Source organism: Dermacentor andersoni, chromosome 4 (assembly GCF_023375885.2).
Source record: "Dermacentor andersoni chromosome 4, qqDerAnde1_hic_scaffold, whole genome shotgun sequence".
Taxonomy (NCBI): Eukaryota; Metazoa; Arthropoda; class Arachnida; order Ixodida; family Ixodidae; genus Dermacentor; species Dermacentor andersoni.
This window is the reverse complement of record NC_092817.1, coordinates 17,216,933-17,242,461: the sequence shown is the minus strand read 5'-3', so window position 1 is coordinate 17,242,461 and position 25,529 is coordinate 17,216,933. Positions and strand designations below refer to the sequence as shown.

Sequence of the window (25,529 nt, the reverse complement as noted above, 5' to 3'; positions counted from 1 at the left end):
CGGCAGCCCGATACAGGGCTTGACGCTATGTGATGGTCACGGTATCATGAGAACACGCCGCTGACGCATTGATAAACGTAGGGGATCCGGAGGGGGGGTGGACGGATTTCAAAGCCGGGAAACCGTGACGACACATTTGGGACTGTAATTTTGCGCACTCATTTTGTTCTGTAGATAGGCGCGCCCGGAACTTGTGTTCCTTTCGTTCCCTTTAGCAACAGAAACAAACCTTGCGCAGGCTATGTCCATCTAATGCATTTTGGCAGATCTTTACGGCCAGCATATACTGTTGCCGATTACGTAAATCATTTTTGCTTGTCGTGTCAGTGCGTAGATAATAACGGGAGATCTCAATGGTACCACGCCAGTGACCTGCTCTTCAAGAAGACATCCATGCCCTTCCCGAATGATCAGAAGGTTAAAATGATCCTGGCTCAGACGGCGGCGCACGGCGACAAGAGGAAGGCAGTCAAGCTATTCCAGATGTGGCACTGTGGAGGAAGCCCTAGTGCGTCAAGAATACTTCGAACGTACGAAGTCCTTTGCGAGACGGGTAGCTTCATAAGAAAACGGATGTTTTGGCATTCTTTGATGTTAACCCTCGCGGTAGTGTGCGCGACGCCAGTGCGGAGGCCGGACCCTCAAGGTCATCAGTGTGGAGGATTTTTTTTTAAAGAAAGGTCCTATGCACCTGTACCATGTACATCTTCATCAAAAACTTGAAGACCGAAATTTCGAAAACAGACTTAACTTTCCCAATTCGATTTTCACGAAATGTGAAGAAGAACCGGACTTTCCCACTCGCGTGATTGGGACGGATGAGGCTAATTTCTCCAGAAACGCAAAATTTATTCTTCACAACGCGCACTACTGGAGTGATAGGAGTCCCCGCTGGCTGGCACAAACACGACACCAATACCAGTGGTCGTTTAATGTGTGGTACGGTATTTTGATGGCAGTGTCATCGGACATATCTTTTTTGACAACAGACTAACGACGCAACGCCACGTCAACGACATCCCCAAGGGCCCCGTGAACGACGTCAGTTGCAACGTTCCACTTGCGCACCTTCGGAGCAGCTGGTTTCAACACGATGATGCTCCTGCACATTGTAGTAGTCAGTCTCGAGCGTGGCTCGACAAGCTTATTCCTGGACAGTGGATTAGCCGGCACGAACCTGTAGCTTGGCCTGAAAGGTCACCAAGCATGACACCGCTGGACTTCTTGTGGGACTACGCGAAAGATGGCTTGTATAGCAGCGAAACTACCACACCGGACGCCTTAAACACAAAATTAAGCAGTCTGCCGCGAGATTCCAATGTCGTTGGTCAAAGCTGCAACAGCACAAGGGTTGGAAAGAAGCAAGTGCTGTATTGCTTATGATGGTGACTTGTTTGAGCACGTGCTATAAGTGGCAGTGGAAAATAACCACTCAAAACTGGTTTAAAACGTGACTGTTTAACGCACCTTCATGGTGTCACCCTATCCTTACGTAAAGAAAGCTTTGCGACAAAGATAGAAATAGGTAAAAAAAAAACTCCTTTGTGTTGCCTCTTTTCCGGAGTTCAATAGGCAGAAAGGGTAAATGGCTAAACCAGTTGCACCTTTGGATGTTTCTTAGTGGGCGACTGAGAGGCCTTACGTGTTTTTTGCTTATTTTTTATTGAACTACTGAGTAGCTCTTTTCTGTTCTTCCGAGAGCTGCCTTTCTTATTTTTTCTTCCTCTTTCGCGCACTGGTTTTCTTAACGTTGGTTGAATTTCTTTTGTAGCTTTGTTTCATGATACGCAAAGGTTAAAGCTATCCCGAGTGCCTCATGATCGAGCTCAAGATTCTTGCGTCCGCAGATGCTAACGCTTATCGCATCACGCTAGTTAGGTCGCGCAACCTCTCGAGCCATCCTACATGACGAAGCCTTATACGATGCGTCGGTAAACGAATGCAGCCTTTGAAATGCATCTTTCAAAGGTTGCTTGAAGGCGCTTTGTAGTGGTGCGCGAGCGCGCATCTATTTCATGTTCCGTGTATTTCGCGGGCTTTTGTTTTTTCTTGGAAAATACAACTAGGCACACTTCACGAAATTAATGCTTGATTTGGAGGTTATTTAAGGTACCCTACAACTTTATAACTGGCATGTTTGCGATTCGAGCAATAATTAAAAAGTTACCTAATAAAAAGCAATTAATTGATTGATCTTCGGAGTTATAGGCCCATGTCTCGGCGAAGGACGATTGCGATAGTTCAATAGGTGCAGTCATGGTGTCAAGACCTCTGTTCAGTAAAGCTGCGGATTCGCCTTATTACTGGCGACCCCAGCTCCTGGAAGGCCTTGTCCTCTGTTTGGCCATGGTGAGGGCTAAGTTGTACAACCAGGCTTCATCCATGTTGCTATATTGTTTTTCTCCATCCCTTCCTGTCTTTTGTTTTTCTCCATCCCTTCCTGTCTTTTAAAGTAAATTATGTGCTGTATATTTTATTGAACGCTCACCCATATTTGTTATTTAATTGGCGTAAGACTGCTATACCTTCCGATGATACAAACTTTTCCCTCACCTTTATTTCTGTAGTTAATTTCACTGAAAAACTAAAGATTATGGGGTTTCACGTGCCAAAAACCCTTTCTGATTATGAGGCACGCCCTAGTGGAAGACTCCGGAAATTTCGACCACCTGGGGTTCTTTAACGTGCACCTAAATCTAAGCACATGGGTGTTTTCGCATTTCGCCCCCATCGAAATGCGGCCGCCGTGGCCGGGATTCGATCGCGCGACCTCGTGCTTAGCAGCCCAACACCATATCCACTGAGCAACCGCGGTGGGTAAAGCAAAAGAGGAAGGTCACTCTTCGCCGTTCACAGATGGCATATATGTAAGATAGTTCCCTGAATTTCTTCGATGCTGATATCGCCTAAACGCGTAGCTTGACGTTACATGTTGCCCCTAACTAAGCGCGTGCGCATAATGTATATAAGAGCGCGTGCGGCATACATACAGCGGGTGGATACCTGTGGCGGCAAGCGCCGTTGCTGCTGCAGCTACATCAGCAGAGAAGGACGTGTCTGCGGGAACGATGACGCGGCACGGCAGTACGGTGTCAGCACTACGTGACAAAACTGTCTTGGGAGACAGCCACCGCATGTACCACGAACTGATGCAGCCCAAGGCGGGCCGACCACCGCTTTGGTCGGCGCCGTCGTCCCTATTCTGGGTCGTCACCAAGGGCAGCTGCGAACAAGTCATGCCATACGACACGTCTTGATGTGCGCCGACATTGTACGAAATCACACCTGTGGGATTGCCCGAGAATATTATTGGCCGCCTTATTATGGAATACAGTTCTCCAATATTTTAACATACTCACGGGAGCGTCGACTGGTACGTCGGCCAGAACGGTGCATTGGAGCGTATACCTGCGAAAGTAACGAGGGTAGGTGAAAGTGCGCAGAGCGTGCTGGTGTCCAAGCATTGTATCCTAGGCGATCCCATGGAACGAGGCACAGTCCCTGCTGTTTATCAGCTCATCTATCGTTTGCAGCGGCCTATTGTAATCTTAGTGCACGCAGGAGCACGTGCGCGCGTTTCTGCTTGCATCGGAAGCGTGTGGAAAGCAGGGGCTATGGTGAGCTTAACAGAACAGCCTAATAGGTGAAGCTCCGTAAGCTCTTTACGCATGCGCCTGTGGCCGCTACATTACTGTGGTCGCTGTGCTCCGTGACAGGGCGCCGGCTGTCGTGTCAGTCGACGCTCCCGTGAGATTATGAACACCTTGGAGAGGTGTACACACCACTCGGCAGAAGCCCGTCTAGTCAGGATGTGAGTGCACAAAAGTCAGAATGCATGGCAGTGACCAAAATAAGGAAAGGCGGAAAAGTTTCAAATTAAGACTCACATAGATGCCTCACATATGGCTGTGCTCGGACTTGTAGAGTTTCTCACAAATATTACTAGAGTCGCTCCTCCGCTGTAGTGTGTGCGGGAAACTGTGGCGGTTGTTCGGCTAGCGAAAGAATGGTGGGTGGCACAACAGGCATGGATTTGCCTGACATCACTTTACACAACTTCGCGGCTTGAAAAAATTGATCTTCTTTAACAATACATGGCGTTATAGATGCGGCAGTTCGCAATGCTTATACATGTGCCTCCATGCATTTAGGAAAATACGACCTCGCTGAAAGTCACAAGGGTAAGGTGCAATGAATAACAACACAAGAATATCTAAAGCCACAAGCACGAAGATTTAGCCAAATTCGCATATACGGCCCACAAATCTTGTGGTAACTGAGCGGTCGCAGCGTCAGAGTTGCCCCTTGTAATTTTTATGGTAAACTCTATCGTCAGAATAAAACTACGTGACTCGCATTTTTAGGCAGACATTTCGAAGCCATCGAGCGCTCGACAAATGATGTCATTGGCGAACACTGCAGCGTTCCTGAAGCATCTTTGGCATTAAGAACAACATATTGAGTAGATAATTTCTCTCTCAATATCTACTATGCTTCACTATAGCTATCTTTAGTGATATGCAAGCTACGGGGAACTTTTCAGCGCCGCTAAAATTGCGCACAATTATGTAGTTCCATGCTTTGATTCCAGTTAAGTTGCAAACACTTTGTTTTAGCACTTAAGCTTTGCAAATATATTTTGTTGCTGCAACTCTTACATAACTCCTTGGAATACACAATAATCTTCTGCAAACGTTGTGTGCTTAAATTATGCAAAAAATATTATCACTTGCTGAACACTTTCAAAGAATCCGTATAAGCATCTTCAGCAAATTATATGTTCCTCAAAGAAAATATGTGCATTTCACTAGGCCTTGAAGAGCGTACATGCAACGTTTAACGCACCGCCGCAGGGTACTGCATGGTCGCAGCTTTTCACACGCCGGATATTACCCGCCACGTCACCGCTACGTCACGTCGTGTGCAAGAGCATATGCAATCGTTTCCCTGATTGGCTGACACGACACGTCGCTTTCACTGTATTGTACGAAGCTGGCGAACCGAAGTATACAGAACACTGCAATACTGCAACTTTGACAGGTGCCCCAGAACCTCCCGAAAGCTTTTATCACCCGTGCATTGAATACAAAGGTGCAAATAGCATAATATTGAAAACGTATGCAACTTACTGGCGCCCGCCGACTTATCTGCTCCGTGACGTGGCCTCTGACGTAGTACACTTGGTACTGGGACACCACGCACATTATGCCGTAGATCTGCAAAAGACACTGCACTAAGGAAACTGCCAAGGGAAGGAGCACATACTCGAAGTTATCACTCAAGACAGCTCAGGCATCCGAGTTTTCACATGTTTATCCCAATCTTTTACAGTGATGCTGTTAGCCTCTAGTTGGTCGGAATTTTTCATGGACGTCAGCAAGAAAGAAAAAAAATAGAGTGCATATCTCCTTTGGCATCATGCATATAACACACGGCTCAGTATTCATTTCAATAAAGAAAAGCTCAAAACAAGTGTCAAAACCGCATGAAGAATGATAAGGCCCCTGTGAACAACGCGAGGAACGTTCCTTCTCCCCTGTGTTTCCCGGCAAGGATAACGGTTGCATAAGCTGCTCCGGTGGGAAAGGGGCAACAGAAGCATACAAATCAGCGAGTGACGTAACCAATCTTCATAAATAAGGGGAGACCAGCCCTAGTAGCTCATTCAGTTCATTGCAAGACCGCGATGGGTAGACCACAGGAAGACTCCCCAAGAGCAGCGTTAATACGATGAGCGTCGAAGAGTGCAAAATCGTAATGCTCAACAACGGTGTCGTGCTAAGACTAGCCAGAACAATAAAACATTTAATACCTCTATCGACGGCACCTTAATGGTTTTCTAACAGCTTCGCTGGCCATCCACTTTCGCAGGGTCGGGATGACGAGTAAATCTTTTTTCTTTTCTTTCGTTCTTTTTTTTGTATTTTCTGACACAATTGATCGAGCACACCGCTGTTGAAATTGTGAGTTGAGACGCAAAATCAAAACACTTCCTAAAAATTAAAATTATATGATCGGGTTTTACGTTCCAAAACCAGGATTCGAATATGAGGCACGCCGTAGTGGGGGAGTCTGGAATAATTCGGGTCACCTGGGGTTCTTCAACGTGCGCCTAAATCTAAGTACACGGGGATTTTCCCGTTTCGCCTCCATCGAAACGCGGCCGCCCTGGACGAGACTCAATCCCGCGACCTCTTGCTTAGCAGCCCAACACCATAGCCACTAAGCAATCATGGCGGGTAAAACGATTCCTAGCTTAAATCTGAAGAAATATGAAGCTGGTTGCCAGTACAGACACTTCAAGCGACGTTTTAAGTGCCGCTTTCTTTCATTTTCCCCCTTTCTTTAGTTGCAATCTAAAACGAATCCGTGATTTTAGTCGTGCCTGCAGGGCTGCGCCTTGGGTTAAACGAGAAATAACGGGCAGAACCACGACGCAGTCACACGCGCTAGCCGTAATTCGCGAGCTCAGTCCTTGCCTGGGCGGCGGCGACGGTGGCGGTGGTACAAACATCTTTATTCAAAAGGGGCTTCAGGGCCTGCTCCCGGTTCCATCTCCTACAACACGGAACCCAGGCCTGACTCTACGAGAAAACACAGCCACTTCAGAAACCCTCGCGCAAGTGGTGAGAATTCTCTTAAACCGTCGCTTACAGCTCCGTTGGGAAAACGTCGATCTCGAAACTGCGTGTGTTTAGGACGCCTGAAAAAAAAAATTGCCTCAATTTACGGCTGGCTCGCCGGAAGCTTTATTGCGGGGCAAACTTTGGCGATCTAGCCAAGAGCGCAGTATGTGCCGTAGAGAGTTTTGCAGCTAATCAAAATATACCGCAGCGGCCGGAAGACGAAGATAAAAACGCCGCCTTTGGAAGCAGTTGCTGCGTGCACTCCATTTACCGCGAGTTGTTCCTACGTGCGTATAATATAAACCCACATATCGGTCTGCGAGGACTCAGCTATCATTCACCCACGCTTATGAAATATAGCTGAGGGAAAAGCGATCTTGAGCAATGCCGTAAAGTAATGATTAATTCATCATTACAGAGTGTACGTTGCGAATGAAAAACAATAAATGCTAAAGTTGTGGAAGATTTTTTTATTGAATTCTTTTGTTTTACGTGCCAAAACCACGATCTGATTATGCGGCACGCCGTAGTAGGGGAACTCCGAATTAATTTTGACCATCAGGGGATCTTTAACGTTCTCTCAATGCACAAGACACTGGCGTTTTTCGATTTCGCCCCCGTCGATATGTCGCCGCTGCTGCCGGGATTTGATCCCTCGACCTCGTGCTTAGCAGTGCAAGCACCAAAATAAGCATATGAACAACCATCATTTGAATATATATATATATATATATATATATATATATATATATATATATATATATATATATATATATATATATTGGCCTGTAATATCAACGAAAAATTACACGCATAATCTCCTGTGGGAATTATCTAAATGACGCGTAAGCACTTGCTGCTAATCACCTGCTGTTTCGTTGTCGTATGCTGAGTTTATTATACTTGCGAGAAACACCACGAAAGAACCGTGAAACGTAGAAGCGTAGTTGCAACACCGAAATGTTAACTGAGGCCAGCATAGAAAAGGCATGTACTAGCAATGTTCAGTCATGTTATATGATGGTACGTTTGGATAGTCCTGCTGTTTCGTAGAAGATAAGCATTGGCCTATGCATGCTGTAGTATACGTGGCGTAACTGAACGTTCCACGTTTGGAAAAACTTCGTACGTAGATGTGGTAAATGACGCTGCCTCCTCTCGATGCGAACCGTTATCAACCGTGATCAGCCGTACTCCATCCGCGGCTGCCTTTGGCGTGGCCGCGCGGGCCCTATCTCGAAAGCAATCTGCGAAGGGGACACAGTGCGCCGCGTGCTGATAGCTTCGTGAGCGCTATGTTCCCCTCACTTAGTTCGCGTTGAAGCGAGAGGCAGAACGATGGTGAATTCGCTCGCTACTGCGGGCTCTACCTTGAAAGCGATCGACTTACGTGACGGAAGGGCGGGTTTCCTCGTTGGGTAGGAATAAAAATTCTTACGCGTTTGAAAGGAACACTTAGACTTGAAGTGGAACCTCCGCAAAGGTTTAGGTCGGCGAAGGCCTGCGGGAAACATGCGGGAAACGATGTTTCCAGATAAATTTAAATCGGTTAACACATCGTATCTGGGAATTTATTTAGACACTACAATGGAACGATGGCAGGGCTGGGCAAATATACTTTGCAAATGTATCATGATACAGATACCAGATAGTGAGGCGATGAGTATTTGATATACAGGTACAAGATACAAGCGATATTATTGCATCCGATGCGATACTTGCCTAATGTATCTTAAGATACTTCGAGACATTAGTTAATTTCTCATTTAGTTACACTATATAGGCCGCTGCAAGCTAACAGGTATTTTTGCTTACCCACCAATAGAAGTCTTTTTTTTTTTCAAATATCCTCTACTAACGCGAAATTTCTTTTTCGACCCGTTCTGGCAAAATAATATATTGCAATTCCGCAGCAGCGCACAGGGACTGCCGAACGTGCAACAGATCAGCGGAGGTACGTTGCATAATCGGATATTTCTTCGTCCCACCTTTATCATCGGTACGGCGCTCTGCTTTGCTGTCCATTTGTAAAGCGGATCAGCGTCTTATATGGCTACGCGTTCGAATTTATAATTTCGCAATTGTTTCACATTAGGCTTCAATGCTTAATCGGCATATTAAGCACTGAATAGGTTGCACGTGTTCTATGGGTATAACAATGTTTATAAACAGTACATCGCTCTCTGTAGTAATGTTTCTAGGCGTAAGTAAACGACAGTAAGCGCAATTTGCGGTTTAAGCGAGATTAAGGAGGAACATAGAGGCCCAGATTTTTTAAGTCGATCGCAACCACAGACAGTGACAATAATATGAAGGCAAGAGAGTATAAAAGTATTTCAATACTTAGACACACCAGAACGAGGCTTGGAACACATGTCACGACTCAGTTTCGAAAGGGATGCTGACATCCTCATCCCTGTCATCATCATCATGACCAAGCGATAATATGCTTGCGCCAATGTTCGAAGTGCGCATAACTTTGAGTGAAGGTTGAAGTTCAAGGTAGAGCAGTACGTGCGCTGATGATGACCTTGCAAAATGTGCTTCTTAATTTCACTTAGTACCCGTCAGACGAAAGATTGGTATAGACCATATAACAGCTGATAATTTTCCATCTAAGGGAGCATGGCGACTATCGCTAGCAGCGCTCGGCTCTTTGGTAGAGGCTTATAGATCTATAATATGCTCGCAAGCGGGTGCGATAGATCTAGGCAATCGGGGCCCGCATTTGGCAATGCACTCATCTCTCGCATTCTCATGAGCGGGCGTTGGAAAATTAAGAAGAAACGTTCACAACCTTCGAAAACCATTGACTCACAGTCTACTAAATGTGCAAATGTGGCACGAAACTAACGAGTAACTATTACCGTAACGGACGCGTAGACAACGGCAGACGAACAGTCGGAGACGGAAAAACAGCATAGTAAATTCAGGGGCGATGGAGAGGAAGCCAGCTATGAAACTACAACGGACACACAAAAAATGCAGTCAAAAGAGAGAAATGTTATCCTAATTGAAAGCGCTCAGCATTGTTGTTCGCCTATATATAAAGGTATACAATTCTCTGAGCGCGGTTTTATAATAAAAAAAATTGCCGGTGAAGACTTCGTCTCTACAGCGCTGGAAACAGCGCAAGAACTTAGGGTTGTGTAACGCAGACAGAATGACCACAAAAGCAAGGACAAGACGGTACACAATGCACAAATTACCAACAAAGGTCTATTTTTACAGAGCACAATTTTATGCGCTCGCATAATCTGAAAGATCCCATAACCTGAAGAAAAGTAGCAGAACGATCAAAAATAACCGTAGCTTTTCTTCAACTTCTCAAGAACTTCTTGGGCTCTGCCATCGTAACTGCGGCGATAGCAGACCAAAGGAGTGTAAAAATAAACACAATATTCCCTTCGTTCCCTGCACTAGCAATGCCGTTTATAGGATTTGTGGTAAGAAGTATATCGGGCGGACGGACCTTAGTGACTGACTTAAGAGAACAGAATAACAATGTCAAAACTGCACGTGATGGGTGGCTCGCTATTCATTGTAAATCCTGTGGATGTAAGCCATTGTTCAGCGCATGCACCGTTGTATGCTTCATGCATGACAAGTTTGTGTGTGAGTAAAAACTTTATTCAAAATAAATAAATTAAGGCACGATGGTTGGGATCCCTATTCCAGGGCCCCACTGGCACGAGTGGCTCGCTGGGCTTGGTCCAGAAGAGCCAATTGGCTCTCCCGACCCTCGTCCGCAAGCCATGCCTCGCACTGCCTGTTCCTCATTAGTGGATGTTGGTGTGATATGGGGCTGTCTATGTGCGGAGGCCTCCTGGGGCACTCCCATGTGATGTGTTTTAGTGTGGGTGTGTCTGTGCACCACGGGCACTCGTCAGTGAACCTCGTGGGGTGTATTCTGTGTAGGTGGTGCAGGTTGGGGTATATGTATTCGACTGAATACGACGCCAGTCCTTCTCCTCTTGGCTGTTTAACTTGGAGTGAGGATGTCCAAAACGTCTCCGCTCCTGCCTTTGCTGTGATGTCACGATAATTCCGTGGAAAGTCGTCGCTAGACCATGCCGTTGCTCGGACGTTCAATCCTCGAGCAATACGGTCTGCCCACGTGTTTTCTGCCAGTCCCTCGCGTGCCGGACAGCATATGATAGTGTGGTGCCCTTCTAGTTGATTGCCTAAAATTTTGAGAATTTTGGGGTGCATTCCATTTAGAAACAGGCGGCAAGCCACTTGCTAGTCGAATAATATGACAGCCGAATTTGTTTGGCGCTCGGCGTCCTGAAGGGCCAAGGCGATGGCTGCAGCCTCTGCTACTCATTCTGAGGTGGTTTTGAAGGATGCCACGTTATGTTTTTCTTACATGTAGAGACTATGGTGAAGGTGTCCGAGCTGGTTCGACTGGCATCCGTATAATACACTCCCGGTCCCATGCCAAAACGTTTGTGAAGGGTCTTTACCCTTGCTCTGCGTCCTCCGGGATGTTACTTGGGGTGCATGTTTTTGGGAATTGGGGCCACCGCGATGTGCAATCGAACGTTGCGGTCTATCTGCGCCGTTTCCTCTCCGCAATATATATATTACAAGTTTGCAAGAGAAATCACTGACGCTGAATGTATATTGAGATAGGTACCGAGGGCGTAAGCACCTGATCTGTTAACATTTCCGATAAGGAACTTGTTTTTCTTGGAAGGTAATTATTAGCGCATGCATGGTGGCTTTGTGCGAGAGCATGAAATTTTTATCTCTAAAAATAACCTTTTGTTGGTAGTTGGCGCTTTGTGTATCGTGTTTCCCGCCTTTATTGTGGTCGTTCCCTCTGCTCTACACAACCCGAAGATCATGAACCAACAAGCCTTACATTGCAGCATGTTCTGCTGCATTGTAAAAGTATCTGTATAGAGCTAGATAAGGATGAAGGTACTTTGTCGGATGCGTTAAGTTTTAACGATAGTAGGAGAAAAGTAGACGCACCTTCGGTGGAAAATGGTAGAGGACCGGTGGAAGCATTTTCTCGTACACCCTCTCACGCTGCTCGGTAATTGTGGCAACAGCCACGTTGTTCGCAGGGTTGTTGTCTAGGTGATTCCTAGTGGTGAACTGATGACTAAATTACCTGCAGCTGCCGTGGAATAATCTCGCAAATAGCGCTTTTTATGCTGCATAACTTCGAACAGCATGCCGACGTGGAGGCAGGTGCGAAACAGCGGTGACCGCCGCCAGCAGAATGAAAGGTCCAAGAAGCGAGTGCTTTCTTTTCAGAAGCTACCCTTGCGGCTTCGAAATCTGTTACGGAGTGTCTGTGTCAGTAATTAGCAGTAACTGGATCAGCACTTGCAAGGTGAAATCATACTCAATATCTACAGAGAGATGCACTGATGTTGCAGATGATATGTTTGTAAACTGTGCAAAATGCTATATGTAAAATTGCAACTAGTATAGTAAGGCAACTACTGTATAGTTTAATCGAATCCACTCGCTTACTTTAGGTTTTAAGTGCAGGGGCACAAGAATTAGGGCACAAAAAACGGGCGCGACAGTTCCTCAAATAAAACCGTTAAGCAAGCAGCTTCCCACAATATGAAGCTGAATATTTTTTTGCCCCTCGACAAAAATCGCAATAGTCATGCTTACACGTGCCTGATTACACCTCAAATGTTCGATCCTGTGTCAAATGTTCAATACTGGCCATAATCTGCAACGGTATGATTCTGTATTATCTTGCACACCCTTTTTTCAACAGATAATTATCTGCCATCAACGCCGTCGAGCTTGTTTCAAATGCAGTACTTTCGGAATGATCTTGCGAGATATATTTATTTACAATTTGGCTCTGACACGGCCATTATGACTTCGTCAGCTGTCTTCGTGCGGAATGTCGGGATGAGGCATTGTAATTTTTCAGTCACCCAGGTGACGCTCTTTCCGCAATCTGCCAATGAAAGGTTTGTTAATGGTGACGCAAGCTGTTTGCAACTGACTCCTGAGCGTTGAGACAACCGAAGACTCGAATAACAAACTAGACGGCCGCATGCATCCGCCGCTGGTTGCTCAGTGGCAGCGGCGCTCGGCTGCCGAGCGGGAAGTCGCGGGTTCGATTCCTGGCCGCGGACGCGCGTAAAGCGCTTGTGCACCGATGACCGAGCGCACGTTAAAATAACCCGAGGTGGTCAACGTTAATTCGTAGCCTTCTATTGCAGCGTGTTGCTCTGGAACGTTAAACCCTGTGCGCGAACCGCGGCATGTTCACTAAAAAAGGTAAAAAAAAAAAAAGATGAGGGGAATGTTCGCGAGTCTCGTTAGACATTTGGAAGCATGCGGAACAGGCATGGTCACCCAGAAAACGTTCTGGCATGCATATATGTCAGCTTTATACTGGCATCGCAAAGCAATGAGCGCGCTAGCTCAGCAGAGACAAACAATTCTTTTATCAGCAAGGATAAGCCGATCACTTACATTTATTGAGCACAAGGTGTAGTCGACAACGTACATGGCGATCACAAAATCATCGACTTTCTGTAAGATAATAACAATAATAATCAACAGGGGAATAAATGATAAAAGTAGAGTAAAAAAACTGATATCAGAACAACATTGTTAGAAATGTAGAGGAACCTTTAATATCAGTGAAAAGAGAATCTGCAGTAGGAATCATGCTGACATGTAAAATCTGTATTCATGTAATGAGCTATCCAGATCGTGCTGGTTTGTTTGTTTCTTTCTTTAAACATATTGGAGCCCTCAAGCAGGGCTATAGCAGGATTGCATGCATCGCACAAATAGACAGTGTCTAGGCCACCATAAACACGTAAGAAAACAGTGCAGTACGAACAAATAAAGACGTCAATGCAACGACCAGCTACCACCGAGGTGTACACTTGTGGCGCTGTTGCGACAAGTTCAACACAGATATTGTAAAATGAGTCACCACTAAAATTACTTCGCCTAGTGTCCTAACAGCTCTTTCGACGACATCTGTTTGTCAGTACTGATACAAGCTGCTTGCGGAAAGTATCTTATGGCGTCGGCGCGATTCAGAACGACCGTTTCACGGTGCGTATGGCGTATGTCGCTCTTTGTTTGGTGTTTATAACACGGTGAAAACATGCCCTAGTGAAGGTGTAGAGTCGCTGCGCAAGAGAAGACTGGCGTAGCTCAACCAAAGTCGACTCGAATGAACTTGCACAAATGAACTAAAAAAAGAACGCGAGCAAAGCATCAGCAATGTTATTCTTTTTTTATTTTATGTTTTATACATTTTTGTTAGCATCACAGGCAGTTAAACTGGTACCATTCGGAGGTCCCAGAGATAGAATGCTGTCAGGGGGACTTCTTCAGACAAAACTAATTGACATAATGCGCACATTACAACGTGGTGGTAAATTTTATTGAACACAGAATAACTAAGGAAAACGCAAGAACGCGAAGTCAAAGTCAAATCTCAAAAAATAATCATAATATAGTAATAACATAAAATAACAGTGTAGTAGCCTATACGTATAACACAGTATAGGTGTAAAACGCGCATGGGCAGTCAAAGCGACCAATATTCTTGAAAGCGTTAGTCTGGTCGAAGTCTGCGTTGACTCAGCGCTGTGCAGCGTTTTAAGAACGATTTCAAAACTCAGGAATTCACTCAGAGATACACACTCTTCACAGGTGATCCCCATTTACAGTCTACGTACATTCGGTTCAGGGCCACAGTCAGCACAAGTGCAACGATCTAGCGGACAGAAATATACACTAAATGCACACCAGCAATCCTATCTTCACATTCTGCCCCCCCCCCCCCCCCCCCCCCCCAGGTCCCCACTCTATTCTTTTAGGCCAAAAGTTATTTCTCCATCGGGACCCACGCGCCTTAATCCTTCTGAGTACCTGCTGCCTTCCCCTGATTATCATTTTTTTTTATCAGACGGGAGGAGTCTTTCTTCGAAGACTACGGGCTGAGGCGGTCCTTACACTTTCCGTCTCTTGGCCCTACGGTCAAGCATATAAAGAAGCAGTTCAAACCAGTTCAAAGTGTGCTGCTCCAACTGACACAAAGTGCACAGCAGGCATTCTCCACCTGCTGTGGCTAGGCACAGGAACGAGAGCTACGATAGAGGATTCTAAAGGATGCTAAGCTACACCAACGGATTAACTAGACAGTTATTGGCATTGACTCATTGACAATAACTACGCTAAGCCGTTGCGGCAATTTCTAACAGAGGAGGGCCTCCACGCTATCATTTAAATACTCATCTATGCCAAAAAACTAACTTCTAGCACAAAAGAAAAAAAAAAAGGTTTATGACGTGCGCAAGAGAAAACTTACAACAACGCAAACAGCATTAAATCACTGCGCATAAAAGCAATATAATCCATAGAGAAACTACCGCACACAAGTTATAGTTATTAATAATGCATCTGCGAAATCGATGCTTCCTAGTAACATGATTTAAAAACGATGGGCTAGTGTGAGCATTAGCATTTGTCAGCGTGAGCTCCCGAATTGACAATCAGTATGAGGTCTCTCATCGAGCCGGAACGCCAAGACGGTGCCCGGGCACTGTGCTGCGTTCGGATATAAACAAGTGTCTGGGACGAGTGAGGGGTCGTCACCGGCCAGCCAGCTGCTCCGGGAGGAGGTGCGCGTGACCGAGACCAGTACTCACCAGATCCGTGATGAAGTACAGCGACAGTGCGACGTCCAGTACGGTCGTCATGGACACGAAGGCGAGCCACGGAAGCAACAGGAGGCGATTGTCCTGCGCCGAAGGAAAATGTAGTGATTGTGATGTTTGATAACGAATACGATGACGCTGGTGGCGGCGGCTGCGAATGGAGATGCCCGTGAATACGATGAAGATGGTGATGATGATGGCGGTGTTGGTGCCGAAGGAAGTGCAAAGTTTCCTTGAAGATAACACAACTTCTTCCGGCTTCCAAGAAAAAAGAAATGTTTGTATTGTAACCTGTGGTAACAGTTAACGGAATCTGTACGCCTTTTCAAAGACGGCACGTTGAGCCTCACCACCAACGATTGGATTGGAGCAAACTTTATTTGTGCCTGAAGTTGGGCGTTTGTGCGCCCCGACGAGGGCCTACGTCATCTACGAGGTTGCCGTTACTCGGCGCGGGTCTCCGCTCGCCGTTGCCGGCTCGCTGGGTCCCAGCCTTTCGAGCGCCCCGAGGACCTGCTGGACGGCCCAGAGCTGTTCGTCTTGGTCGTAGCTCATTGCGGCTGCCTCGAGCCGCGGCGGGATCGTTCTTGATCTTGCTTCCTCTGGATTTTTGATGCAGTCCCACAAGATGTGCGTGTAATCTGCCGTCTCCCTCCGACAGACCCTTCACTTATCGGTCGGGTATGTCTCGGGGTACATGCGATGCATCAGTCCCGGGCTCGGATAGCTATCCGGTCTGGAGCTGTCTCAGTAGTACCGAGTCCGCTCGACTCAACCTCGGGTGCTGGTGTGGGAGAATCCTGCGAGCTAGGCGGTAGGTCTTCGTGATGTCGTTGTAGTCCGTCACGCGGTCCTTGGCTCCGAACCACGTCGGACGGTCTGTCGCCGGAGCGCGGTTGGTTAGCGCTCGCGCCGCTGCGTGTGTCGTCTCATTGTGGTTCTCACTGAGTTCCGATGCGTCGCCCGCGTGCGCCGGGAACCACTTGATTCTTACTTTTCTGCCTTGTAGTTTGGCCGCTCGCAGTACGCGCTCGGCCTCCCTGAAGTTTGGTTCAAGGAAAACGTGTTAAGAAGGCTCTTATGCTGTATGGGTGTTCTTGATAAGAACAACGGAAGAAAGTCACTATATGTCAATGGTTGTTTCTACGGACGTCTTTGCACCAGCAACTAAGCCTAGCACGGCCACCTGCCGCGCTGAGCCCGAGGTCAAGGGCTCAATCCCGGGCCGCGGTGGTTCGATGGGGCGAAAAAAAAAATAATAAAACGTCGTGCACTTTGAATTAGGTCAAAATCAAAATTTATACGGAACTCCCCCTACGGCGTCTGCCTACGGCACCAGTGTTGCTTTGGGACGGTAAATCACATAAATTAATGTACAAGCATAAGATGGTCTTTAAATTTCCCTTTGTGTGCTGGTGCTAATAGGATTCGGCGTTACAAGACGACCCCCCTGCACGACACGTTTATGGCATTCCGTAAACGGCAATAGTTCAGGAACGGGCTAAATTTCCCTATTGTCGTCACGTGCGTCCTTGCAAAATTGAGTAAAGTTCCGGCGTCTAAGTTTTCATAAAACTCTCGCATCAATTATTTCACTGGGATAGCTTGTGCGGTTACCAGTTGACAGGGCTTAGTCACAAGTTTCAGCATTTTGTTAAACAGTCAGTTCAATCCTACAAAAAGACAACAACTTACAAAAAAGAGGCCCAAGAGCAGAACCACGGAGAATACGATGCAAAAGCTGGACAGAATAAGCAGCAAGAGAATCAGCGTGAAGCCCACTGCAAAGAATAAAAAAGAGAGACGTACGTGTCCGAGGCTCAACAGCTAGAATATATATCAAATGATGCAAGTGCAAAAGTTTAATATGTTGCAACAACCCAAGAATGTCGTATCAGTGAGTGGCTGAGCCCAAAACGTTTCTGGAGGCAGGGCCGGATCCAGGGTCGCCTGCAGGGGAGTGTGTTATCTAATCAAACCAAGAACGCGGGGAGAAAGGGAGCTGCGAACGGAGTGAGGCTGGCATGTCTCTACGGGGGAGGAACCCCGCGCATCGGCATACATGCACGGTGCAATAGAGCCTCTTCCGCAATTTACCTTAATTTTCTTTCACTATTCCGCAAAGTTGCAATAGCATCCCCAACAAACAATAAATGACTGCAAGAGAGCATCACACCAACCATAACTGTCTGTATAGTGGAGTGACCGCAAAAGTGGGCAGCTCCTAAGCATGAGGAAGTGATGTGGTAATCTCACCTGTTGAGTGAAACGTAGAGCTGAGGTGAGATGCACCCGTTGCAACTAGCATGGTGTAGAAAATCTGCAATATAAGTTGTAGGCAGGCTTGAAAAAAATATACACGTACTTAGAGCCAACTATTCACATTTCCGGGAGGAAACACGCAGAATCAATTCTAAAAAAAAAAAATGTATACACGCACACACACGCACGCATATATACGCACACGCATACTTTCTCCCTCACTCTCTCTAACTCTACTTCTTTATGTTTAGACGCTCGGTTTGAAGGATGAAGAAAGAGTGTTAGGCCACGGGGCGCCGTGATGCAAAGTTTGTTATTGTTTTTTGAACATCATTAGATTTTTTCTACTTTTTCTCCTAGAGGTATTATTCATTTTCTTTCTTCTTTAACAGCTGGCTATATTATTGTCACCGTTATTTTTTGAAGATGCTTATATTCTTAGCAACCATGTGAATGTACAAATCTTCAGCCCGGTGACATAGAGTTCGAAATGTTTCCATGATCAAATTTTATGCTTTCACCAGAAATAGTGTCGTCATCACTCGGCTACGGTATCGACAAAGAGTTGGCGCCGGGCTCTTAGCGCGAACGAGAGGCCCATGTCGAGATTGCTCAATACGTATCTTTCAGGAGCGACTCTTTCCCAGGGAGGCGAGTTTACTAGTATGAACACCCTCCCGGGGGACACGCTCTCCGCGAATGAAAAAATGGCCTACTTCACGAAGATACATTCGTAATTCCGAACAAACAGACAGAAGAAAAAGAAAGAAGAGAACTCAGTGCCCTTCCACTCTGTGAAGAAGGATGACCGGCGAAGCTGTGTATGTGGGCCACGAACTGCACCTCCACCGCGGGTCGGCCCGGTATTGCCCTATCTTCGGGAGCTTTTTCTACACGCGGACGCGATAGCGGGGAAATTATTCCTTAACAGCTTCACTGTGAAAAAAGAAAGACAAAAGAAATTATGTGGGCACCATGCGCTGTGGGAATCTGTTTAAGCGAAGCTTCCTTTGGTGTTCTGCAAGGACGCTGTCACATTTCGAACCAGCATGCATTAGCGATGTACACCACGCTTCGCCGCGTGCAGAAGACTCTCCTGCTCCGTTCGATGTTTCTTTGAAGCCTCTGTCTTTCCCGCACTCAGCAGAAGCCTCGGCTCCATTTTGTTTGTGTTTCCATAGTTTTCCTGGTTATTGGGAGACATATAACACCAGTGAAAAAGCTTCGACTCACTAACCGCGACAGCTAAACGTACTTTTTACTCAACCACTCTGCCTGACATGCTGCGAAACAATCTCGGACAATTATCGATATATATTAACCCAGATAATTAAAGATCATTATCAATATATGATAACGACAATAACTGTATTCCTGACCATAACGTGTCCCGAGTACTCAACTCTGTATTCTCTTCCGTGTCCACCTTTGAACCTAACGCTGACCTCCCAGAGTGTCCCTACCTTAATCACCCAAAGAGGCCCGGTATAACATTCGAAGCAGAGAGCACCAGCAAATTAATAGAATCACTTCAGTTGATATCTTCGGTTGGCATCGACGGAATCAGTTCCAAGCTCCTAAAGAACACTGAGTACATCACAAGTGCCACTCTATGTAATATCCTTTAGCAATCATTATCATCTAGGCCATATTTTTTGAGTCAAAGGCAGCCCTGCAATCACTCTTATCAGCTCAGTGCCACAGCCCACACGAACAATTGGTAGCAGAAATGCGAATACGCTACGATGAAGCGGTGGACAGAGGCCACGACGTTGTATTTCAGTGGCTACCTGGGCACTGCAACATTACTGGCAATGAAAGTGCCGACAAAGCTGCCCATGAGGCACATGATGAATGTGAGAGCATCTCGATACAATTGTTGAGAATGGATGCAGCGTGGCACTTCAGTGGTCTTGCCCATATTATTATTCTGAGGAAATGGAACATACCGGAGTTCACCAATCGGCGCCCATATGCCATGGACCCGCCCATGACATTACAACTTTTACCTGATCATAACTGACGGGTCGAAACGTTATTGTGCCGCCTGCGAGTAGGAGTTTCTTTCACAAACGCTTACTCATTCCTAATTGGAATGGCGGACAGTCCCAATTGCAGCACATGCGGTGTCGAAGAAACGACCAAACATCTCCTGTGTGACTGCCCCACATATATACGAAGATGAGAGGAGTGCCCTTCAGACAGCTTTGGGGCACTTGGACGACCCGCCTTTCACAGAGGAGAAGATCTTGGGCCCGTGGCATCCTGTGTCTACTATGTGCAATGCCACAAAGGCGCTGCTGCGTTACTTGAAATGCACCAGCCTGCATGAACGCTTGTGTGGGTAACAGTGCAAACTGTGAATTTCTTTCTTCCTTCTCCTCTTTCAACCCCTTTCCCCAGTGTAGGGTAGCCTAACGGGATCAGCCTGGTTAACCTCCCTGCCTTTCACTTATGACCTTTCTCTCTCTCTCTCTCTTGACAAGATTTCTCACGAACGGCTCTTCCTAAAGATATCGAGTTTTAATCTCAACCTTCTTGTTCTCGAGTGGATGCGCAACTTTCTGACTAACCGTCAACAGTTCGTTTACGCTAACAAAAACTTTCTCTCCTTTATCATCCGTTATTTCCAGCATGCTGCAAGGCAATATATAGTGGGGACCACTACTCTTCTTAATATACGTTAATGAGTTTCCCAGCCATTGCTCTTCTAAAATCCGTCTATTTGCTGATGATTTTGTAATTTGTCGTTCTATCATTAACGACGATCACATTTGTGCCCTCCAGTCTGACTTTAATCTCATTGAAGCTGGGTGTAGTGAGTACTGTCTCTCAACGTCAACAAAATGTGATTAGCTATTTTTTATCGGCGCTAATCATTATCTTCAACTACGTACGTTATAGCCGGCTCTGAAATATGTGCCGTCACTTCCTGAGAGTACCTCGGCGTGAGCATATGTAATAACCTCGGTTGGTCCCCCCACATTTCCAGCATTAGCAACGAAACCAATCATGTACTATATGATAACTGCGCCGTAATCTACGTCTCGTTCCCCATCCGGTAATACTACTAGCATACTTATGACACTTGGCCGGCCCAAACTGGAATACGCATGCTCAGTTTGGGTAGAGTGTGTTAGAAAGGTGGGTGGGTCCAGCGTGGGCTCCCCCGCTGGCGCTTTCTTTGTTGAAAAGTTGGCGGCGCCACCGTCGCCTTCACCTGAATGAGCGGCCACGCGCGCCGGCCAGACGATTGTCGCGTCGGAGACCCTACCGCTGCTGCATGGAGCTTTGAAAGGCGTTTCAGTACTGCTACATATAGTTTTAATACTCGGTGCCGGAAACAGTAATTTTATTCCCCACCGACCTCTAGTCAATAAAAGGGAGAAAGAGCGACGGAAACGATGCAGACGACGCAACAACGACAGTGCGTCGTGCAGACGATAGCGCTGTGAAACCACCGAAGCTTCAGGGTGGTGGTGGTGGTGGTGGTGGTGGTGGTGGTGGTGGTGGTGGTGGTGGTGGTGGTGGTGGTGGTGGTGATGATGACGATGATGATTATGATGATGCTGATTTAATGGCATTCTCTTTGAAACGGGGCGGTGACGAATAGTCGCCTAGCCTGCCTGATTTAATCATGTATGCTATACATGCATTTTATCTAGCATTTTTCTATACATCTCCTTAACCTCCTTTTTTTTTCTTCAAAATCTACCTTGTACCACTGCTATGACTGCAAGAGATCCGGTTGTATCAATCTGTTTACTGCTTTCTTTTTCACCATTACTCTAAACGTTTCTTGCTTATCTCGACTGCTGACTGGTTGACGCTTCCGTCAACTTTAAACCCAAGTGCTTCTGGGAGGTGTACGTTACCTACCGTTCTCACTGGGTGAATCCCTTCGCATTCCATTAGGATGTGCTGAGTGGACTCCGCGTATTTTCGTTGCAGCACACACATGCGTCATCTTGTTGCGAGTATTTGCTCCAGTATGTTTTTGTCCTCAGGCAACCAGTTCGAGCCTCAAATAACAAGGCGCTGCACTTTGTGTTATCGTACAGATTTTCCCTTCTAATTTCTTTCTTCTCCCTAAGGCGACGGCAGCGCCGCCGCAATTTCAGAGTTGTTTGCATCACCCTCGCAGATTGCCAAGGCGGCCGCCGGACCCACTCCCCCATTCTAGTGCACTCTAGATTGAGTCCGACACCAATCTAACCTCTCAATAGCACTGGATTCTACAAAGAATCGCCCAGTAAAGTTTGCTCATTCCGACTACTCTTGCCACCCTAGCGTCACTAAAGTTAAGTCATCACTGAATCTTCTAATCCTTTAGCAGCGCAACAAAACCGTAAGGACATGCCTTTCTCATGAATTTTACCACTCACTGCTACACCAGACTAACGTCCCACCTGCGCATCGCACTTCATTCCGTCATATCCATATAAAGGCCATTTATTCCCCTGCAACTCGCACCGACGCTCTTCTGCACCTCTTTATTCAAGCAATGAGGGACTGAATCATCTTCCAGCCGAAGCTGTGCACCACTCCGCCATGTATCTTATATTTCTTTTAAAATTTGGGGGAAGCTTAAACTTTGCCTTTAAGAGTGGAACGCGATAGCATTCAAAGACCCATCAATGCTTTTCGTGCTCCCCGGCAACTGCAGCTTATGTAACCATAACATTCACAGGGAGTCGCTGGCGGCGAACGCTATAACGAAGGCAAGCTTTCTGGTATGAACGCGGCCTCTTGCGAGGGTCGATCTACTGTTATTGTTTCGCAGTTTTAATATTTCAGTCTGAAAAGAGCTAACATAAAAGATATGCGCTGTCGGTGTTTATTTCTTTCATTACATTTGTTTGGGGGCTGCCATTCTCAAAATTCCGAGGAATAACTTTGTAACAAGAATGAAAGACAAGGGATGAACAACTTTGGGGGTAGAAAAGTGGTTGGGTATGCGTGGTTCATATTTTGGTTCGAAATTCCTTTTTCTGAAGCGACGTACGACGCTGGACACCGACGCCGGATTTTCCCCGACACGGGGCCCTTAACGCTCTCGCGTTAGAATATTACCCACTAGATATGCCCACCCCCATGTAAGTGCCTCAAACGGGACATTTTGGGTATAACTAACTAACTAACTAACTAACTAACTAACTAACTAACTAACTAACTAACTAACTAACTAACTAACTAACTAACTAACTAACTAACTAACTAACTAACTAACTAACTAACTAACTAACTAACTAACTAACTAACTAACTAACTAACTAATTAACTAACTAACTAAATAAATAAATAAATAAAGGATTAAGCAGATCCAAAGCACATTTTGGAGTCTTCGTGAAGCGAAGCTTTCGTGAAGTTGTTACCTAATAAAATTTGTCGAATTTTTACGAATTTGTCCATTTCATTCCTGCGCCTTTGGCGTAAAGGAAATTGGCGCGCGTGTGCGTGCGCTCTCGCGCACCTGTGCTACGCAACGTGACGCGGTGATCTCGAAGAGCTCAGTTGGCGATGGCACAGTATGCATGCGACTGTGGCCTATCGGTTCGAAAGTCGGGCTGCTGCGCTGGGAGACCGACGTTTGATCCCGACGTCGGGCAGGTAATTAAATGTCCTTTGTTTTTTAAGTGTGATCTATCCGTCAAGACAGCAGCAGCACCCAGCGGCCACGGTCAGGAAAGTCCGGGAGGATTCGCAAAAAAAAAGAAAAAAACTTTGCTTTAATTAATAGCGTTCTTGGTATTCCCGAGCTGCCGCCGTCTGCATTGTGTGCGGGCCATGGGCCATCGTGCAAGACAGCAGCCTGCAGCCACAAAGCGGAGGGAAGAGGCCAAGAAAGCTTCGCTTTAAATTTGCTACTGTGTTGAACCAAGCCGACCGCCCTCTGCCACATGGCCAAATAGGATAGCTCAAGCCCTGACCCTTCGATACCCATCGTGCAAGACAGCAGAATGTCTGTAAACTTTTGAACAACAGGTCTTCTTTGGAGACTTCAGATCGACTTGGAGTTCGTGAGATATGTGTACCTGGCCACTTTCGTCTCGTCAAATTAGACGATTCGATGCCTTCTATAGTCCACGTATATATATATATAGTACAATGAAAAAGGCGACAAAATTAAGCTTGGAACGAAAAAAACGCCCCAAAAGGTAAGCGCAGAGCTATGCACGGAGCAGTAATGATGAGCAAAAAGGCCTAAATGGAACCCAGATGCGCTCGTTCAAACTACGTGCGCCTAAAACCGGTACCGTAAGTATAGCTTTACTCAACCAAAACTATTAGCCGATCCCGGATATATTGCAGTCTGAAAAAAATGTGGACCTATCCGAAATGTAGCGCAGTCTAATCAACAAGCCACATGGTACACTCATGCGCGCAAGAAGACCTCGTTCTTCCTCGATATCAGCCGCTGTTGACTCTCCTTTTATAGATGGAAAACCACATGCAGATATACCATAGCTTACACCATAACCCCTCCCTACTAACGAGAAGCCAAAGAAACGGCATTTCTGAAAAAGATGTCTTGCTTATGCTAATCGTAAATAAACTTGCCCGGGTCGAGCAATGCAATTGCCTCAGTGACCACGACAGTATACTCGGGTTATACGGCAGCGTGCCGGATGACCCGCGCAGTGGCTTGTTAAGGCATTGGCTTGCCACGCTCTAGTAATCGCGATTCCCAGCCGCTACACTTCTCAAGTAAAGACACGTATAAGCCTACAACCTCCGCTGCTGCTTTCTGCGCTCAATCATTGATCCGGAGTTCACGCTTAGCGAAGAAGCGCCGCCTGCGGAAACGAAAGGGACCGCGTACCACGTCTTGTGCAAGCATTCGCGTTGAACGCTGGATGCTCGAAGTGCGCTAGCACCTTTGCCTAGGCCAAGATCCAAAGCAAAGCCATGCATGCACTGAGCACCGTCCTCGAATATCTTTAGTATAAAACATGGCTCCCACAAAACATCTGTCTGTATACACGCCGCACTTTTCTCAATGGATGCTACTGCCGTCCAGTGTCTACTAACGCCTAAACAAAGACGCACGCACTTGTGAATTAGGCGTAACATTATGCTAAAATGGCACAAGAAAGGCACAAGGGCACAAAGAAACATAAAGCGCGTAAACTAAAAAGTGCCTGGTCAGCAGTTTGATTGTCGGTCCACTCAAGGAACTTATTTGAACAACACATAATGTACCATAGCATGAGAAGCCAACAAACAACGCGTAATGCGAAGACGTGGGACCGTTGCCCCCCTATACGGCAAGTTGTTTTTTCATCTACTTTCGTTGCCATTAATTTATAATTTTCTTCTATTCAATTAGTAAGCACAATTAATTTTCTCTATGTTTTCCTTGGTGTCCTTGTTTGTTGGCTTCTCAGGATATGATTTATAAAAATCGGGCCCCTCGGTTAACCCCCTTTCTTCTCGTTCTTACAAAATGGACCAAGGAACACGAATAGACAGGATCTCACGCCCGTCAAAACTGGGTGCAAGGAAGAACACCGGACGCGCTGTCCACGTGATGTTTTAGGTTGTCGTGGCGCAAAGAAGCTCACTACGATGCATACATTGTTATGTATTGCTGAGAAATCCAATACGTCTTCGCGCGCTCGTACCACAGGCGTTTATCTGTCACCGACCGATGCGCTTCGCGAGGTAAGGCGCCCGCGCAGGTGGTCGAGCCACTGGCATAAAGAAACCGAGCGGCGCGTTAACAGTCACGTGGACAGCGCTTAAGGCGCTGTTTGTGTGCTCAGTTTCGGAATCGAAGCGTATAGAAAAGTGGGCCAATTGTCGGTCACGATGTACCACTACTGCTGGCTCTTTTGTAGGGATGTGCGAATAGTGATTTTTAAGACCGAATCGAAAATGAATCGAATAGTACTAGAATGGAACCGAATATTGAGCAGTAGTTTTTGAATAATGAATAGCCGTTGTTAAAGTTAATATAAATTGATCA

At 46.3% G+C, this 25,529-nt stretch overlaps 1 protein-coding gene across 1 annotated transcript in view; it reads right to left on the bottom strand.

The window, feature by feature from the left end:
* LOC126535808 (uncharacterized) overlaps positions 1-25,529 on the bottom strand; it is a 49,439-nt gene that overhangs the window by 9,167 nt on the left and 14,743 nt on the right. Inside the window, exons 2-7 of the mRNA XM_050182632.3 lie at positions 17,555-17,618; positions 16,994-17,079; positions 15,290-15,382; positions 13,089-13,148; positions 5,130-5,216; positions 3,004-3,223 (exon numbers count right to left, since the gene is read on the bottom strand). Coding sequence (XP_050038589.1) covers positions 3,004-3,223; positions 5,130-5,216; positions 13,089-13,148; positions 15,290-15,382; positions 16,994-17,079; positions 17,555-17,618 — 610 coding nt within the window. The remainder of the gene's footprint in view (positions 1-3,003; positions 3,224-5,129; positions 5,217-13,088; positions 13,149-15,289; positions 15,383-16,993; positions 17,080-17,554; positions 17,619-25,529) is intronic.